The 20,264-nt window shown below is 42.4% G+C and overlaps 1 protein-coding gene across 1 annotated transcript in view; it reads left to right on the top strand.

Annotated features, from left to right (window-relative positions):
• The window catches only part of GREB1L (GREB1 like retinoic acid receptor coactivator), a 60,798-nt gene extending 41,054 nt beyond the window's left edge, over positions 1–19,744 (top strand). The window contains exons 18-31 of the mRNA XM_031052929.2: positions 1,388–1,503; positions 1,881–2,125; positions 3,032–3,585; positions 4,106–4,208; positions 7,788–7,943; positions 8,154–8,293; positions 10,689–10,850; positions 11,198–11,402; positions 12,381–12,546; positions 13,675–13,902; positions 14,747–14,888; positions 15,198–15,398; positions 16,530–16,668; positions 17,072–19,744. Coding sequence (XP_030908789.2) covers positions 1,388–1,503; positions 1,881–2,125; positions 3,032–3,585; positions 4,106–4,208; positions 7,788–7,943; positions 8,154–8,293; positions 10,689–10,850; positions 11,198–11,402; positions 12,381–12,546; positions 13,675–13,902; positions 14,747–14,888; positions 15,198–15,398; positions 16,530–16,668; positions 17,072–17,235 — 2,721 coding nt within the window. The 3' untranslated portion in view covers positions 17,236–19,744. The remainder of the gene's footprint in view (positions 1–1,387; positions 1,504–1,880; positions 2,126–3,031; positions 3,586–4,105; positions 4,209–7,787; positions 7,944–8,153; positions 8,294–10,688; positions 10,851–11,197; positions 11,403–12,380; positions 12,547–13,674; positions 13,903–14,746; positions 14,889–15,197; positions 15,399–16,529; positions 16,669–17,071) is intronic.
• The last annotated feature ends 520 nt before the right edge of the window (positions 19,745–20,264 follow it).

The raw sequence follows: 20,264 nt of genomic DNA, 5'->3' as shown, positions 1-20,264 counted from the left end.
GGCTGGATAGAAGCCTACATTTTTGCATTTCAGCTTTATTTATGATTTTGGTACTGGCAGAGGCAGAATGGCTTCTTTCTAAGGGACAGTCTCTGAATCTTTCAGTTTTACTTCCTTTTAGCAGTTGCTGTAGGGTGCTGTCTTAAAAACTGACTTTATCATCTGAAAGTCTGGGCACTGTGCAGCACAGCAAGAAAGATGCTATTGCTCAAGGAGAGCAACATTTTTAGGAGGCTGCATCCAACACAGAGAACACACATGGGCTCATCCAGTGTTAGAAAGAGCTGAACCAAGGGGTCTGAAGGTTGGACATGGGACTGATGCTACCAGTCTTTCCAATGCTAAGGGAAAATGGTGCAGTTTTGTGATCTTGGGCCTTGGTAGACTCTAGGTAAGGAGTTCTTTCTTGTGGGATTACCTCCAGTGAAAGCAAAAATGTTTTTTTTTTCATATAATCTTCCATTACATAGAATAATTTAGCAAGGTTCATGGTATCATGTTCATGTTTCACTTGAAGGTCTTACTGTAACCTTGTATTAATTTCAAAGAACTTTCATCTGTGCCAGCTTGAAACTGCACTCTTCTCTGACAGACTGCACTAAAACCACATCAGATGTATGTTTCCAGCATTTAATAACCTATCCTGTGCATCTTTTTGCTTTGCATTTAAAGCTTCTCTAATGGTTGGCTACCAGCAAAAGTACATAGAATCATAGAATAGTTAGGGTTGGAAAGGACCTGAAGATCATCTAGTTCCAACCCCCCTGCCTCAACATAAAAAGGACATGGAACTGTTAGAACAAGTCCAGAGGAGGGCCACGAGGATGATCAGGGGACTGGAGCACCTCCTGTATGAAGACAGGCTGAGAAAGTTGTGGCTGTTCAGCCTGGAGAAGAGAAGGCTGCATGGAGACCTCATAGCAGCCTTCCAGTATCTGAAGGGGGGTTCTATAAAGGATGCTGGTGAGGGACTCTTCATTAGGGACTGTAGTGATAGGACAAGGGGTAATGGATTGAAACTTAAACAGCAGAGGTTTAGATTGGATATAAGGAAGAAATTCTTTACTGTAAGGGTGGTGAGGTACTGGAATGGGTTCCCCAGGGAGGTTGATGACTCCTCCATCCCTGGCAGTGTTCAAGGCCAGGTTGGATGAAGCCTTGGGTGATATGGTTTAGTGTGAGGTGTCCCTGCCTATGGCAGGGGGGTTGGAACTAGATAATCTTAAAGTTCTTTCCAACCCTAACTATGCCTGTACCTAAGGTCTCCTACCTGTTGGCTGTTGAGTAAGCAAACCCTGTATACAGAGAAAAAGTACGAACTAAAAAGCCACCACAGAACAGCATGTGAAGGTCATTTAGAAGTGACTGGAATTTTCTCTGTTCACAGGCTTGGAGGGGCAATGAGCAGGAAGACTGGATTCCTCGCACCTATCAGGATTTGGAAGGACTACCTTGCATTGTCATTCTAACTGGCAAAGACCCTCTGGGAGAAACTTTCCCCAGGTGCTGTTATTACTCTTGTTCTCTAACATGTTTAGATAAGTCGTGTGGTGGATAAGTGGTTTGATAACATCTGGCTATTTTTTCACTTTAAAAAAGTGTATTTTAGAAGACTTTATTTGGGAACAGTTTAAAATTTTGGGAAGTGCGATTTGTGCAAAGTGCAGCTGCTTTGTGAAAACTGCAGTATTGTTGGGGCAGTTGAAAGCCTGTGCAAAGCACCAGGGAGCATAACTTCTGTGCTGAACATTTTAAAAGGATTTTATATTTGTTGGCTAATAAAATTGTTCATGAATATTTGATAAGCACCTGAAGATAGGGGGTATTCTTCAAAGTCAGAGAAAACAAAGCTTTCCTTTTTCTTGGGTTGGGTTTTCTAGGTCGTTGAAATATTGTGACCTTCGACTAATTGACTCAAGCTACTTAACCCGGACTGCATTAGAGCAAGAAGTAGGCTTGGCATGCTGTTACGTCTCGAAGGAGGCAATTCGAGGGCCTATTGTAGCTCTTGACCTTAGTGAGAAGGAGCATGAGAAGGCTAATGGTAGCGAGAATGAATCTGATGAGCTGCTGATAGACCTGGACCGACCCCAGAGTAATAGCAGTGCCGTCACTGGAACGTCAGGTCAGTCATTCTGCTGTTGGTCTGAAAAACAAGTCTTCATTCCCACGTCACTGGAAGTTGAATGCAATCATTGAGATGTAGGTTGCTTAGCTGCGTCCTGCTGCCAGCTACACAATGAAATGTTAGCAGCAGATTCTTTCCACAGTGAGCAGTTTTCCTGTCTACAGCTAAAAGAGGATGCAGTGGGAGGATGGTATGCCATAGCTAAGGGTCACCTGTGATCTTTGGTTTTAAACTTATGTTTCACATTTGTTGCTAGTTCTGAAATGCTTCATTCTGAAATGAAGGCTGTAAAATTTTAATAGAAAAATGCTCTGGAACGGCAGGGGTAGCTATGGCTGAGGATCAGTATTTGCTACCTTGTCAAGACCAGCACAGTGGCTGGGGCTTGCCCTACCTCTTCAGGCATCTGTGGAGCCTCATCTCCCAACAAGACTTCCCTTCTTTTCATTCTTCAGGCACCTCTTGGTCCTTCCATTTTTTTCCCTATGAGTTTGAGGTATTGAGGTAGCAGAACTCTATCTTTGCCATGCACCAGATCTTCCCATACACTAAATAAGCCTGACTGACATGGAGGAGGGAGCATAGCCAAGTTCAGGTTAAAGTTGCAGTGAAACAAATACTCTGTTTTCCATAGGAAGGAAGGTCAAGTTGATCTGTGTATACGGTGGTATATTACACTTGAAGTTTAGAAAGTTGAATCATGAAATTCCAAATCCAAGGGCTGTTGCCTCTCCAGCAAGAGGGACAGATGGATGTCAATGATTTCTTTTTGCTGCCCTAAGCCACAGCAGAGCTCATTGAACAGAAGTATTTGTATGCTGGGATTGTCCCATAGATCAGATGAGTTCATTATTTTCTTATGCTAGCCATTATCTGTTCACTGCCTGCTCTTTGTTTCCCCAGGTTCCCTGGCTGACAATGGTGTGAGCTCCTCGAGTGCTGCAGACAAGTCGCAGAAGCAAGCACCATCAATTAACTTTCAGACTGTGGCGCACAGCTCGGTAGATGAGGGGACTTTCACAGCTGGAGAGACCCTGAAACAAGAATGTGACTCCCTGGGTAACCAGATGGCAAGCAGCACCACTTCAAAACTGTCATCACTGTCTTCAGTCTCCCAGACATTCCGGTGGCCTGCCCACTCCGCCAAAGACAGCAAGGCCCTCCGTGCTGCGCTACCTCGCATCGTCATCCTATCAAAAGCTGCCTACTGTCTCCTGAGCTCACAGAAAAGTGGGAATTTGCCCTCTTCCTCGTCCCTCCTGCCTCATGCTGATGTGTCTTGGGTAGGCTCTCTGAGGCCTCTTCTTCACAAGGACATGAGCAGTGAGGAGCAGTCCCTCTACAACAGACAGTGGACGACAGCCCGGCAGCACCATGCAGACTTCAGCAATCAGGGTGAGGCATCTGGCTCAAGAAGTTTTCATCCCAGGCGGCTGCTTTTGACAGGACCACCACAAGTAAGAGAACAGTTCCTTCCTCTTGCCTTATTAGCAGGACTGGAGGACCAATCATGAGGACTGCAGATCATACTGTAAAGGCACCCTGCAAGGTTGCATGCACTTATGTGTTTTGAGGTCAAAAATGAGTCAGATTTTAAGGTTAAGCCCATGCTGGAAATGGTAGGGAGAGGAAGAGTGATGCTGTATGTCATAAGAGGAAGAGTGATGCTCTATGTCGTATTTTAGCCTAAATGAAATACATGTAGATAGCACTGGGCATAAAATTGCCATGAGCAATCGGTGGGGCAGCAGTTATCACTGCCCATCTCCCAGCATACAAAAGTGATACTGGCTGTGGATCAGGTTGTGCTCGCAAATCAACTTTGTAGTAGTCTTCAGCATAATGGGGAATATTATGTCTTGTTATGTTTTCAGGCAGAGGTAGAATGGGGTGAGCCCATAGGCATTTATCTGAAATGTATCCTCCCTTTATGTCAGTCTGAGTTGGAATTTAGATTTCTTTCCATCTCTGGCTCAGGTAGGAAAGACTGGCTCATACTTGCAGTTCCTAAGGATTCTCTTCCGCATGCTGATCCGATTGCTGGAAGTAGATGTGTATGATGAAGAAGAACTTAATGCCAGTAAGTATTTAGTATTTGTTCTTAATATGCATTGTAAAGAGCCTCTCTGACATATTATTCAGCAGTGACAAATTTTTGAGGCTCACAGAAAGACTGTAAGTTGCACCTACCTCTTGTCCTGTCCATAGTGTGTAGCCAGACTTACTGTAGGTGTCTGCATATATTTATATATATATTAATAAAAAAGTAAATTTTGTATTTGGCTTAGTCGAGAACTATTATATGTATTTTGGATTGATATACTTGGATAGCACTAAAATGAAAGTGAACACAGAACTGTAAATGAGCAACAACTGCTCACATTATCTCTCCTAGCTAGTTTATAAACACCAGTTGCTTTTAAGCAGAGAGGATACTTAAGAGCTGGCTATTTCTGGCTGAAACAGTACTACTGCTTATGTTTACTTATAAATGACATGCAAGTTTTCAGTAAGACTGTTCTCTGCAGTTTACAGATCTTACACTGAGGAAAAAGGTGAGGGGGAACCTCTTTGGATTTGTGCTCATTTGTTGGCTCTCATGGTTCCATTAACTGCTGTGGCAGGACTTCGCCTTTAGAAGCACAAATCCTTTTAAAAGTTAGTCCTCTTCACACAACTCTGGGCTTTTGTAGTGAAGAAAGCTCTGTGGTGCATAAATCTTATGACCATTAGACTAGCATCCTGAAAATCCCATTCTTGTCAAACCTTTGACAAGACTAGTTTGTATTTCTGCTCAGAAAATACTATTAAACTAAAAACAAATATATTTTTCTTTGATTTGGAGCTTTGGGGGCTGTTATTCCCCTATTATTTGAACTAAAGTACCCCAGAAACTTAGGATGAAAAATGAAAATGTAAGAGAAGTTGTACATCATGCTGTCTGGCTTGTTGCGATCACAGCAGTGTGTCACACCCCAGCCAGGAATGCATGGAACTCCATTGGAAGAGTAGTTCGGGTTTATTTGGGTTTTTGGTTGTGGCTTTTTTTAACTCCCACTATTTCTATTGGAATGCTTTTTCAGAGCCCTAGCATTCTGGTGATTGAAAATACTATTTTATTCTCCAAAGACACTCCTGTTCCAGTTATAAATGTTCTCTTTGGGACCAAAGAAAATAATAATGTAAACTAGAATACATTTTATTTTCTTTGATGTTTACTTCTATGGTGTAGTCAGATAGCAGTTTTATGATCTGTCATCATTCATCTAGGTGGCCTGGATCCTCTTACAGGATACTCACAAATGACAGGCTCTCCATTCTCCATAGGGGCTCCTTGCCTGCACATCTATTTTCAATTTCTCCTTCTGGTACATGGATGACTAGAACTGAGTGTGGCATTCTGTGGGATACTCAGCCAACCCAGTGTACTTGTGGGTCGGCTCATGTATTCCCTTGCCTCAACTGAAAGTCCCATGACTGATGAAACCCATGATTGCATTTGTCTCTTCCATTCTCCCATTTCCCTGGCATTGATACGTAGCTTGTACTTGTGGGTTCTTCCACAACTCAGTTGTTTCCAACCGAGGTGCTCACATCCTGCTGCAGAAACGTTTGTTATTAGTCCTTGATTGTACATATTACTCATATTTTTAATGTTGAATATCACCCAGTTTCTGTTGTTACAGTTTTTGGGGGCATTGAATTCTTTGTGGATGATCTTTGCCTCCTTCTCCATATTGACAATGACTCTCAGAATGTACCACCAGCAAACTTAAGCCAATGGGTTTTTTTGAGTTGGTTACTTTAGAGGAAATATTAAACAGGGTGTCCCTCCACTGATCCTTTACCTTCATTGGTAATCTCCGCCTACCTTAATGCTTACAGTGTTACATGCTGCCATCTTCTGTTGAATCAACTTTTTCAGTTTATGGACCATTCACTGTCTCCAGATGTATTAATAATTTGTCATGTAGTATTGTACTAAATACTTAAGTCCAGATGGATAAGGTGTGTTGTTTTTCCTTTGTTCAGAGAAATAGATACATCATAGCTGTATAATGAAAGTTACATAGGGTTTCTTTGGTTAAGCCATGTTTTTACATTTTTCATTTGCTTCAATATCTTTCATAACTCCCCAAGTTTTGAATATTACCAAGGTCAAAGTAATGGACCCAGAGCTCTATAGATTCTTGTGTCTCCTCTTAAATGGTGATAATATATACTTAATGCTTGCATTGCATCAGTCTCCTGCCAGATGTTACAAACCTGTTCTTTCAGAAAACTGGCACAGAGATTATTCTTTCTCTCTGTTTTGTGCGTGTATTAAGATTTTAGTTTTGTTTCTATCTTGGCTTATAGCAAACCTTTTATTCCCTTGAAAATAGAATCATTGAAGTAAAAAGAAAATTAAAAAAATGTTTTAATTTATATAATTGAGGTGATACAGCATGTATTATTTGTTTTCACGCACTTTTCTGAGGTCCTCCTCAGCTTGACATTTGGTAAAGCTTTTTTTGTTGCACACTTGCTGATGTTTAAGACAAAACTTCATTCACTAGTGAGCTTTTTCCATTTCTCATGGACTTTGATGGTTCTTAGTGTCTTTCTGGTGTAGTCCCTCTGAAGCCTCTTCCTCTTAGTGTTTTTATTTTGCTTGATATGCTGGTTACTGGTTGTTTGGCAGCTGCAATTCCAAGAAGTCCAAGTCTCATTCATGGGCAAGTCCCTGGTGTTCTCAGGCCAGCTGAGTTAGAGTGAGCTTTCTCAGGATTTTGACAAACTAAAACACTTTACCTGACCTGCACTGGATCGTAATTTGAGTGAAGCATGGTGCCAGGGTGGTTAATGGCCTCTGAACTGCTGCTGGCTCACCTCCTATCCCATCAGTCAGGGCAGGGTGTGCCCATGCTTGTCTGTAGACCCAACTTTCGTTGCATCTGAATTTGCTTTTCTAAAATCAGTGACCTCAGTTACACACCGACTTTTGTGTGCTCTTGCATCTTATTTTAAACTGAATTGACTCACGTTCAACTACAGCCCAAAGCTGCTTTCCTTGGCCAGTGCTTTCTAATGTTCTCATTACCTAAACTTGATTTTCTACGTCAGAGTTCTCTCTGTTGGATTAAAGAAGTTCCAGTTGGCCCTTGCTGGCCGCATCCCATTCTGTAACAGAAGAGTGTCTCTTGCTGTCTTTATCATGTAACACCAGGTACTAGTTCATAAATGCATACAGCTTCTTTCTCTTTTCTTCCTTCCTTTTGCCTTTGGATACTTTGCTTCTCATTTACCCAGTGCTCCTCATTCCACCACAGAGAAGACGGAGATTATGCCTGTATCTTCTGCACAGATAGGGCCATTGATGTGAGCATTTTGTGCTTAAACCAGAGTGACTTATACCTCAGCAGCACGATAAGGAGCAGAGCAGGGAGAAGGTACCTATGAGGCTTCTTCACCTGCATGCAGTTTCTAAGGAATTGCCATTTCTTTGCAATGGTTTTGTGTGGATTATAGTTTCAATTTTGGTAATGTATATAATATTCAAAGACAATGTCTCTGTGTGCACTTGTGTGACTTCTTCTCCAATTGTAAAGCCGCAAACATCATGTAAATGCCATTCAGTGGGTGTCTGGTACTGCTTACCTCAAGTATGTTGTTGCAGATCACACAGAAAACAGTGAAATTACCCAGTCTAGCAATGACCACTGGCCGGACATTGAGATCTTCAGCAAAATGTCTTTTGACCTGAGTGTACGTGACCCCAAGTACAGAACTGTAAGTCCTGTGTACACGGAACAACTCTCAAGAGTGAAACAAGGTGGGTAAAATGTAGAGGTTTTTAGGAATACTTTACTACAGTAAATCAGTTCTGATTGGTTCAGTTGAACCTGCAAGTTCACAAGAGCCTTTAATCTCCAAAATGACATGGAGCAAAACAATTTGTGCGTTCTTTACAGTTGTTTCTAGGATCACATTTCAGCTTTTTAACACTTGTAAAATTTCTGTTACTTCTTTTCTTTGTGCACAGAAACAAGCAAAGAAGCCAAATCTGAGGAACCTAAGAAAAGAGAGACTGTGTCCATGATGTTGACTAAATATGCGGCTTACAATACGTTCCACCACTGTGAGCAGTGCCATCAGTATATGGACGTTAATCCTGCTGTACAGGTTGGTGTCAAGGTCCAAGGGTAAACTGCATCATGGAGTTTTCTGTGCTCTCTCCAAGTGTATGGCTCTGGTGTCAGGACTCATGCTTTCACCTTCCCTGAGATGGAATTGTTTAATTCTTCCATTCTCAGGGGAGATATTGAGCTATAGACCCTGGAGCATCAACTGTGTCTGCTGCGTTCTGCATGAGCAGTTCTCCCCTCCTGCTGCCTCTGACAAAGGGTGAATATTGTGACTAGCTGTCTCAAGCCTGAGTATTATTCAGCCTGTCCAGAGGGTTTGCAGTATCTCATGGGAGAGGAATGTAAAATTGAGGTGCTTGTCTTGCTCAGGTGTCACCTGTGATGGGAGACTGGAAGGCCTGTTTCTTCCTCCCTTTGTATGTAACTGTGCATGGTTCTCAGCTGTAGCTTGTGAGTCACTGGACAAAACTGATCATTTTTAAATGTTGAATTAAAAAACTTTTGATGTCTAAAACAAACAGTTATGCTCACAGGAGACTGACAGGTAAGATTTATCCTGGTTAATAACTCAGACATCATTTCTTAACCACCAACAACAGATTACATGGAACTTTCTTATCTCAAATAATTCTTTCCTTGCTTGCTGATCTTTTCCAACAGCTTGCTATTAAGCTATCACAGTGTAGACACACTGACCTGGCAATGTACAATGTCAGTTACCTCTGAGCAGCAGCAGCAGTTCTGACTTAAAACTCATGCTTCATTAAGTACATTGACACAAGCAAATCCTCCCAAAAGACATCTGTTGTTCGCTCATCTTTATGCATGTGGTCAAACATAATGAGCAGTAATAAATATGAACATCTACTTACATGTGTGTGGGTTTTTTATATAGAATTACAATTGAACTCAGAGAAATTACACATCCAAAGTGGAGTCATTGGATAGCAAACATTATGAAGGGAAACTCTTAAATGCTTTAAGAGAACCTAAATAAAGCTCCTTTCATTTTTCACCTTTACTTAGGCTAATTACTTCAATCCTTTAGTAAAGATTATAGAAAGCTGATCGCTAAGAGTGAATGATTTAACTTTGTGGGAAGACAAATGCTTCTGTAGGATGAAATTTATCATATATGTAGGCACTTTGTATACACTTACACAGTTTAGTGAAGCGCTGTGCAAGCTTAAGCTCACCCAGATTCTTCATAGCCTTGCTAATGGTGCAGTCTGCTTTGGTCACTTAGCTCCTGAGAAGAGTATCGCACAGGAAAAATAGCATACTAGTGCAGCCATGCTGCTGCTGGTGTATCTGAATCAGCAGTGCATTCTGCTGTGGAGCAGCACCCACACAGTACACTGCTTTTTGAAACTTTTGGGAAAATTTATTTGGACAGTTTGTTTCATAGAATCGTATAAATCACAGAATGGTTTGGGTTGGAAGGGACCTTAAAGATCATCCTGTTCCAACCCCTCTGGCCATGGGCAGGGACACCTTCAACTAGAAACCAGCTTGCTCCAAGCCCCATCCAACCTGGCCTTGAGCACTGCCGGGGTGGGGCATCCACAGCTTCTCTGGGCAACCTGTGCCAGTGTCTCATCACCCTCATTGTTAAGAACTTCTTCATAATATCTAATCTAAGTCTCTCCTCTGTCAGTGTAAAGCCATTTCCCATTGTCCTGTCACTACAGAGAATCATAGAATAGTTAGGGTTGGAAAGGACCTCAAGATCATCTGGTTCCAACCCCCCTGCCATGGGCAGGGACACCTCACACTAAACCATATCACCCAAGGCTTCATCCAGCCTGGCCTTAAACACTGCCAGGGATGGAGCAGTCACAGCTTCCCTGGGCAACCCATTCCTGTGCTTCACCACCCTAACAGTAAAGAACTTCTTACTTATATCCAATCTAAATCTCCCCTGTTTAAGTTTTAACCCGTTACCCCTTGTCCTGTCACTACAGTCCCTAATGAAGAGTCCCTCACCAGCATCCCTGTAGGCCCCCTTCAGACCCTGGAAGGCTGCTATGAGGTCTCCATGCAGCCCTCTCTTCTCCATGCTGAAAAGCCCCAACTTTCTCAGCCTATCTTCATATCGGTGCCCCTGTAAAACATCCCTTTCCAGCTTCTCCTTGTAAATATTATTAAATCATTTCCAGCCCAAATGGATTTGAGAAGAGTCCACTTTGGCCAGGCTGGTTGGGTACAGAAAGCTGACTCTTTTAATTGCAGCACCAATTACATACCTAAGTAATGTGGACTATGGTAGAAGAAAATGAGAATATAACAGAGTTAACTTCAGTTACTGAAAGAGAATATTTTGGGTGTTCTTCTCTGATGGCTTCCAGTACTGGGGCTGTAAGGGCAGGTGCCACGGGTGCCTTATGTGTTACCTGCTTGCAAAGCTTACATGTTTTTTTCTTTGTATACAGATCTCTGACTCCACTCTGCATGCATTCACATTTTCATCCTCGATGCTAGGAGAAGAGGTTCAACTGCATTTTATAATCCCCAAGTCCAAAGAGAACCATTTTGTCTTCAGCAAGCAGGGAAAACACCTAGAAAGCATGCGTCTCCCACTCGTTTCTGACAAGGTGCGTGTGCTGCTCTTACCCATCTGCTGCCTGCATGTGCTGAATGCAGTCAGCTTGACAGAGATTTGCAAGTCAGTGGGGGGCAGCTGGGGGTGGAAGGTGTATGTTTTCTTTTTTATGTGCTCCTTTTGTTTTAATGTCCTTTGCATAATTTTTGGCTAACTGTCCTTAGAGCTGGTGGTTTTGGGAACACAATCATCCCTTTTTACATTTCTAGTGTCCAGTTCATTCGTGTTGCAATGATCAATAATCTTAAAATCCAGTATAAACAATAAATAAATAAAGATCCATATGAGGAATAACCTGCTTTTTACCTAATGTGGCCAAAATACTTTCTGTTCCAGCAGAATTTGAATGCAGTCAAGAGTCCTATCTTCACTCCATCAAGTGGACGTCATGAGCATGGCCTCTTGAACCTCTACCATGCCATGGAAGGCATCAGCCACCTTCACCTCCTTGTAGTGAAGGAGTATGAAATGCCCCTGTACCGTAAATACTGGCCCAACCACATCATGCTTGTCCTGCCAGGCATGTTCAACAATGCTGGCGTTGGTAAGAAACACCATCCATGCATTGCTGTGAAGATATCAAAATCCATGTTGGACAATGTGGATCATGTGGCTGAAGGAAACATTGCAGTAGGTCCTCACATTTGTGCTGTGGTAACAGCAGCAATATCAGTGCAAAATTCAATGATGTGTAAGAACTGCTGTTAGGGATGTGGAATGCATGATTGCATTGATCACTGCCTTCTCAGTTTAAAATCTGATGGTTTATAGGCCACATTCACTCATTTTACACAGCCCTGCTGTGTGAATGCTCATTCTAGACATTTTACATGTGATTTTTTTCAGGTTGTAACTCCTTTAGTTAGCTGAAGCTAAATATTAACTACAGCTGAACACTGGGGGCTTGAACTTTGGACTTCATTTTTATGGATGCTGAGCTTTTTCCTGCAAGAACTTTTAAGGAGCTTCGGTTTTAGAATCTCAGGCCCTTCTTGGTTCAAGTTAGTTTATTAATGCCCACAAAATCATGTTCTGCACAGTCTCTTTAAAATGTCCAGTCTTCTTGGTATCTGCCTGCTACATTTACTCATGTTGAAAAAGAGACATACTGATTTCTTTTTAAAATAGAAGGACTCTGGAGAGGGACTTTTTACAAGGGCATTTAGGGACAGGACAAGGGGGAATGGCTTCAAGTTGACAGAGGGGAGATTTAGATTAGAAATTAGGAAGAAATTCTTTACTGTGGGGGTGCTGAGGCCCTGGCACAGGTTGCCCAGAGAAGCTGTGGCTGCCCCATCCCTGGCAGTGTTCAAGGCCAGGCTGAACAGGGCTTTGAGCAACCTGATCTAGTGGAAGGTGTCCCTGCCCATGGCAAGGGGTTGGAACTGGATGAGCTTTAAAGTTTCTTCCACCCCAAACCATTCTATGATTCATAAAGGGTAATGACTGCAGATGTTGATATAACCTTTCTCTGGGAGGAGTGATAAAGTCTAGTAAAGGTCTCCGGTTGGTATTTTCTCAGGTGCTGCAAGGTTTCTTATTAAGGAACTTTCCTACCACAACCTAGAACTGGAACGGAACCGCTTGGAGGAACTGGGAGTCAAGCGCCAGTGTGTGTGGCCATTCATCGTGGTCATGGACGACTCCTGCGTCTTGTGGAACATGCACAGTGCCCATGAACAGTCAAGGTAAGTAACCACACTTCACTGGGGTCCCTGCTCTGATTCAGCACAGACAGCAGCACACCTGTGACTTAGGCTCCTGTCTAGCATCTGACAGGGTATAAAAGACCAGATGACTGGAAAAACTGGGCTACTGGAGCTGCTGATAATGTACTTGAAATATTGCTAAGCAAAAACAGCTTTTGGTAGTGGCTTTGATATAGTAACACCAGCCTGCCTGTCCAGAGGGCCTCACAGGAAACATTATTCATTCGATTGTGACTCAGATATCTCAGGAACTGTACACCTACACATTAGTTGTGTTGTCTAAAATGCAAAAAATCAGCTCTTTCACTCAGAGCAGTAGAAAGGCTCTAGATTTGTCTTGTTGACCACCAATATTCAACCTCCTGCTGTTGAACACTTCCACCTGGCTCTAGCCTTACATCCATAACCCACAAGCCGTGCCATCAACAAACCTCTGCTTGTGCTTGCTCTTTGTTTAAAGCCACTCTTGCTTTTAGTGGCTATTTGAGTGATTTCTCAGTATGTTACTTCTCTGATTTGGTTTGATTCAATTTATGTTTCTCAATGAAAATAGTTTATTTTGGGAGATTTAGCTTTTTAGAAGGCATTAAACTCCTGCACTTCTCAGTGCACGTGCTGTCCATTATGGAGAAAATAGCCTTACAGAAATGGTGCATAAAGCAATTCCTTTTCCTTTTCTACATTGCTGTGCAAGTCCTTATTATGCTGAAAGGCGCATTTTCTTATAATGACTAAATTAATGGGTAAGATTAGTTGGCTCTTTTTTAACAGACCTGCATTAACATATATATTTTTACAGTATCTAGATTAAACACTCTCAACTGTTAATGGAATGTCTTTGTTCTTTGTATACACTTAAATGTGTGCATATATACACAGTGTATGTTATATAAAAAGTTAGGAGTTTTCCTTCTCCTATGAGGATGGCTTGTCTTCACTAATGAAGATTTGGAAAGGGCTTTAGCCGCATGTTCTGAACAAGACTGTCATCCCCTGGGTCAATAAAGCCCTTCCCAAATCTTCACTCACGAAGCCAAGCCATCAATCAATCAATTATATAAAAACCATAAGCATGGTTTGTATGTGGTGTATGATCATGTTTTGCAGCCAGTCACTGGAGCCTGGGGGTTCTAGCAAGAATGTGTCGCTGAAGAGTGTCCTCCAACACATTGAAGCCACCCCCAAAATTGTTCATTATGCAATACTGGGTGTTCAAAAATGGAACAGCAAGCTGAATACCAGGAAAGCAAAGGCTCCATTCTCCAGGTGTCATGTGCATGATTTTATACTGCTCAACATAGACCTGACCCAGAATGTGCAATATGATCTGAACAGGTAAGCAATATATATATTTATATATTTGAGTGAGGAACTGTAGCCTGTCAGTGCAAGCTTTACAGTACCTAAAGAGGGCCTATAATAAATTTAGGACAAGGGCAGGCTGAATGGGGCTTGGAGCAACCTAGTCTAGTGGAAGGTGTCCCTGCCTGTGGTAAGGGGTTGGAACTGGAAGAGCTTTAATGTTCTTTCCAACCCAAACCATTCTGTGATAAGCTGGGGTCTGGCATGGCTTCTAGAGCTCTTGATTTCACATTCTCTGGCCAGTTGAATCATGAGATGGGAATCAGCCCACAGAAGTGAGCAATTACATCATAAATAGCACAGGATAAATGTTACTTTTCAGTTGCTTTGTTTCCCATAGCCAAATATTTGTCAAAGCCACATTTATCCTGATTCCAGTTCATCAAAACTTATGCTATATAAAACTGGCTTGTTAAAAAATGGAGTTTGGTCACTGCAGAGCTGCACTCAGTTCTAAAATATCTACTAAAAGAAGCACTAAAAAGAAAAGGAGAAAAAAGGAAAGGGCAGAGGAAATGATTGATGTCAGCACATGATGAGGATGAGAGGGCTAGCCAGGCTTGGTATATGGGGAAGAAGCATACAGACACTCTGAAAAGTGAAAATTTGTTTGATTTTAAGATGACCACCCCTGCTTTCCTACACTGAAGGAATGAGTCTTCAGAGCCATGTAGACAATTTGTATAGGCACCATATCAGACAGTCTCCAAAAGCCTCTGCTGAGCCCATTCCAGTGCATTTCAGCAGCAGTAGGGTGAATATTCACACACAGCAGCCACACTGCTGGTTTAGTGATGATCTTGTGTTTAATGTCTAGGTATTTCTGTGAAGATGTAGATTTCAATCTGAGGACGAACAGCAGCGGCCTCCTCATCTGCCGCTTCAACAACTTCAGTGTCATGAAGAAACATATTCAGGTTGGAGGACAAAAGGACTTTGTCGTTAAGCCAAAAATCATGGTGAGTGTGAGTCTATGCTCTGTCATACGGAAAGGGTAAAATCAGGACCTGTTTCTCCTAGGAATAACAAATTCTATAGCTTTTTAGATTTATCGGGTGTTTATTTGACAGCTGACATGCCACAGGCAGGTTGTATTGGATTTGGGTTTATAAATTTAAGCACAGCCACAAGTTTCCAATGTTTTCTGGTTTGTGACTTTCAGTCCTTGCATTTGACATGTCATGGCAATCCCTTCCTCAGCTAGAGGATCTCCTGCAGAGGAGGTGCACTGAGTAGGTGGGGTAAAACGGGCTCTCCTTTCCTTGCAGGTTTCAGACAGCCTGGCACCAATAATGCCTCTTCAATACGTCTGCGCCCCTGACAGTGAGCATACCTTGTTGGCAGCCCCATCTCAGTTCCTCCTGGAGAAATTCCTTCAACATGCAACCTACAAACTCTTCCCAAAGGCCGTTCATAACTTCAAGAACCCGGTGTTGGCCATTGACTGCTACCTGAACATCGGGCTTGAGGTACAAAATACTTGAAGCAATGATGGGGACAAGTCAATGCAAACCTTTGCTTCAGCACCCTTCTGATGTTGAAAACCCCACCTTTTATGAACCCTCAGCAGCCAGGGTAGTGTTTAAAGACTGTTCTCAAACAGTGAGACTGCGGTTGAGCTAAAGGACTAGATCCACCAGAAGAGCTGGTGATAAAGCCTCCTAGCTGGCTGGTGTGGGTAGAGAACAGTGCTCTGCGATGGATCAATGTGATTTGCAAAGAAATTAGACACATCTATCTGAAATAATATTTCATATGATGCAAAAACCCCACAGTGATGCTGTTCTTGATAGAACTCTGTGTGCTGCATAGGCTGTACAAAAACTATCCTCACAATTTTTTAGGTCACTGTTCTAGCTTGCAGCTTTTTATTATCTGTGTTTGATTTGTCCTTGCAACAAACTTGGTTTGGCTGAGAGAGTTTCTGATGCAATCCTTGATTCACTATTGTGAAGCTCACCCTTTGTAATGCAGCTCTCCTTTCAGATGCCTTTCTTTTTATGAACCTGGGTTTCTAGTGAAAAGTATGCAAGTATGTCTTAGATGTCTGTAGGTAGGGCAACCAGTTTGAACTGATTCTGAAGTGGGATGAAAGCCTAACAAGGGCTTTGTTCTGGGAAATTTTATGGAGGTCAGTGACAAGATACAGGAAAAAACCCTTTGATACAGATCAACCATCACAGCACTGAAACACAGGAGCACATCAATGCTGGGAGCATTGCGGTCAGCAAGAGAAGACATGTGCCATCGTGGAGGAGCATCAAGCCTCAGCAGTTGCAGTACTTATGGAATTGCTTACTGTGGCAAATGTCTCCTTATGAACAGCCTCAATAATCTTAACAGTTGTTATAATTCATATAGAAGCAGAAAAGCAAACTGAATTACAGAGGACCCTGAAACACCATGTTTCAGTGGCCAAGTTGAATCTGGAAGTTTTCCCATGTGTTATTTCCCAGGTGAAGTTTGCTCAATAGTACATTCTTATTGGATATGTTTTGACCAGCCCTAGCTGACTTGCCTCTTATCACTAAGTTATATTCCACACTTAGTCATCCTTTCTCACCCAGAAGTACTTCCTTTCTTTTCTCCTTCTGTTCCAGGTGGCCATATGCTATATTAGTTCCCGCCCGCACTCAGTCAACGTCAACTGCGAAGGGGTGTTCTTCAGCGGCCTGCTGCTCTATCTCTGTGACTCCTTTGTTGGCGCAGACCTTCTCAAGCGGTTCAGGTTTCTGAAAGGTAATCTTCTGGCTTTGCTGGGCTGTCTAGGTGCCTTCCTGACAAATAATAGCACGGAGGAAAAAAGGGAAGGTAGAGGCATAACCAGCTTAATTAAACAGGCCCAGAACTTTCACAGTTAGTGCTGCCCTTGTGCTCAAAAGAGGTGGAGTGTTTCTTTTGGGACTGTGTAAAATTTCTGTTCCTGTCAGTAGTAAGTGCAGGTAAGTGAATCACAGAAGGGTTTGGGTTGGAAAGGACCTTAACAATCACCTGGTTGTAATTAACCTCCCCTGCCATGGGTAGGGACAACTTCCACCAGACCAGATTTCTTTAAAATAGCTTAAGAAAATTACTGGAAAAAAAAAGTAAATCAGAGATTTGTTATTGTACCCTGAGAATCTCACGTGCTTTTCACTTGAAGGTGCCACCTTGTGTGTCATATGTCAAGACAGAAGCTCCTTGCGGCAGACGATAGTCCGGCTGGAGCTGGAGGACGAGTGGCAGTTCCGACTTCGAGATGAGTTTCAAACTGCTAACAGTAGTGATGATGAACCTCTCTATTTTCTTACTGGACGCCATATATAATCTTCGCTAAGACACCGCTAACAAAGAAAAAAGAACTTTTTGTTTTTAAAAACAAGTACAATCACTGTGGAGCAAAGTGCAACCAATATTTATCTAGACTGCTCGAAAGGATTCCCCACAATTCTGAAGTAGGCTTTAGTCCTAAGGCTAAAATTACCACATCAGTTATGATTTCAAGGATCCTGGATTCCAGTTTTTTCATGTCAGCCATAACTGCTGACCCTGATCACGCAGCCAGCCAAGATGTAGGATCTGAAAAAAGGACATAATTCAGTTGAAGAAGAATCCTTTTTATATTCAGCTGAGGTAGGGGAAGAAGAAGCTGCTCTGGGCAGCAACTAGCTTGAATGTTACATGAAACGTAACCCAGCACGTGGCATTTATTGAAGCTGTATGGAGGAGAGCCCACCATGTCTCTTCAGCTCCGTGCTGTGGTACAGGAATACTCAGGGGTTTGAAACTACACTATAACATAGATATTTGTATTAAAAGGAATAGTCTTGTTCTCTGTGCAGTGTTAGCTGAAAATTTGTAATTGTGTATGTATTGAAACTGTCCTTGGCAAAATTTCCACAGCTGTTCAAAGTTTACTACTTGAACCTGAACAAATCAGCAAACGTGTGGGCAGGCACTGGGCCACCCCAGTTCTCCTTAGCAACCTTAGTCACCCCATTTAGGCACCCTTCCTCAGCTCTGGGGACAAAGCAAAAGGCTCCTCATAGCTGCTCCCACCCAGTTAGAGTAACTTGCCAGCAGCTCACCTACCATTCTTCAGTCTCCTCAAGCATTCTGAAAACCCGTGGGCTGTCCTCCTTTCCATGTGGAAATGAGTCCTCCTGTACATTGGTGCCTCAGTGGTGGGCCATATGTAGCTCACTCACCATGTACTTTTTTTGCTCAACTCCAGCTGGCTGCAGCAGCAAGACTGGATCTGTCGAGTTGTACCTGTTTGTGAAGCAGCATCCCAAGAGATGTGCAAGGAGGGCAACATGCCCAAGCTGGATCTGAGCAAACCAGAAGGTATCCCACAACTGGGACTGCTCAGGAGAGATTGTGTCCAGAAGCAAAGGTCTTGGAATGCATCACCTGACAGTGTCAGCCTTTCCTTTTTGTTTCTGTTACCCTCTGTAAATAGTGGTTGTAGCTGTAGTCGCCCATTGTTCTACTTACAGGCGTATTGCTGATCCTTGTGAAGTTGTTCTGGAATGAATGCAGTGCAGCAGCATTTGATTGCAGGGTTCAATTTTAACAGTACTCTTCTGTTCATGCTGTTAGCATGAGCTACCCAGCTGAGGTTTCCATACAGAAAAAATGATCATCCTGCACAAAAATATTCCTGCACATCATGACCCCTTTATTAAAACCTCAGCCTGCTCTGAACAGCATTTCAGGAATATTAGTTGACTCCCCTGAAAGCAATGAAATTAGCACCTTGTCATACTTGGTGTTTTTTTAAGCATAGTGTTAACTAAGCAACTTCTTTTATCTTGTGGAAAGAGATGTTTACAGATGAAAAAGCATAATATATTTGCCGGAGGCCAAAGGAAAATGGTTTGCGTGTGTCTGTGTTAATGTAGCTTCACTCTCATGCTGTAAATTTAGCAAATTTCTGATGGACAACCCATTTCTGTAAATGTATTTTTAATTTTCCTTCAGACACAGCCTGCCTTACCTGTTTTAACACTCGGAAGAAGGAGGAATATAAGAAATGCTTCTTGAAGCTTTTGATACACACCTGAATGTATTCCAGTAGTTCTGGTTTTGCCAGAAGGGCTTAGGGCCAAATCTTAGTGTGGTGTAGAAGCGTCAGGTATTACATGTTCACAAATGGTTTCCTTTTTGTTTGTCTATTTGATGTTTGCACTAAGTTCTTAAAATTTCAGGTGCTGAAACTACTCCGAGGAGTTAGCCCTCTGGTGAAGCAGTGCAAAATTGTCCCTGAGGCTGAGAACGCCGCCAGTCAGGCAGTGTATTTGCCTGCCTTTACCAACTAATAGTAAACCCATCTCCTTAACCCTCCCCGGTGCGGAAGTGAGGAGTTTCAATAACACTGGCCAGGGTGCCCTGAGCCAGCACTGGAGGGGGAGCTTTGTCCCCTCCCCATACTCCAGCATTATTTGACACCTAGCTCATCGCTATTCCAGTTCGGTTTTATGCCTCACCCTCATGGCCATCCCTATGAATGTATTCAACTGGCCAGCGTTATACTTTACCTGTAGATGTTCTTGTCTATTCACAGGTTAAATCTGAATGTAAACTAAGATTTAAAGAATCATATGCAGCAGATGCTTTTTTGCTTAACTTATGTAATTGCTTTTTGTGACTTTTGAAAGAGGGTTAAAAATGTTGCTTTCCTAGTGTAAAGTTTTCTTAACCAAAAACTTGGTGAATTTAGCTTCACTAGTCAGTCTACCTCATGTTATTGTTTATGAACTGAAACTGTCTGAAGTTGTGGCTATGGTATGTTTATAATGTGCTTTCATTAAATTTGAATATATTAAGTTACCAGTTAAGACTGCCTCTCTCTTAACTCGTGCACCTGCTTTCCAAGCCCTCCAGGCAGAATCACCATTGGATTGTTGGTGAACCTGCATAACTTTTTTAATAAAGCCCTTCAGGTTCTCCTCCCAACCCCCTTGAGAATGATGATTCACTGCTGTTCTGCTACTGCAGGTGTAAGTACTCTGAGTAGCAATATGGAAGTGGTGTGAGCTCTTTGCTTTACCTCTAGGCCAAGGTTAAGGACAGCACAGCATGAATAAACCTACCTGAACTGCACATGGGTTTCAAAATTAAACAGCAACTTTAAATTTAGTTGAACCTTTCTCATCAGGGTTTTAAGCTGTTATTCGAGGATGAAGGCATCATCTCTCACCTTACTGTAAGTGCCGACACTGGGGTCCTGGGGCACTGATCTGCAAATGCACTGTCACAAAGGGAAATATGTGTTCTCCAGAGACTGCTTCAAAACACATGCTGCCATTAGCCGCTAAGGGAATATTTCACAGGCAAAAGTAAGAAATACACTG

The sequence above is a fragment of the Melopsittacus undulatus genome, chromosome 1 (assembly GCF_012275295.1).
Source record: "Melopsittacus undulatus isolate bMelUnd1 chromosome 1, bMelUnd1.mat.Z, whole genome shotgun sequence".
NCBI lineage: Eukaryota > Metazoa > Chordata > Aves > Psittaciformes > Psittaculidae > Melopsittacus > Melopsittacus undulatus.
The sequence above is the reverse complement of the archived record's forward strand: the minus strand, read 5'-3'. Positions and strand labels throughout refer to the sequence as shown.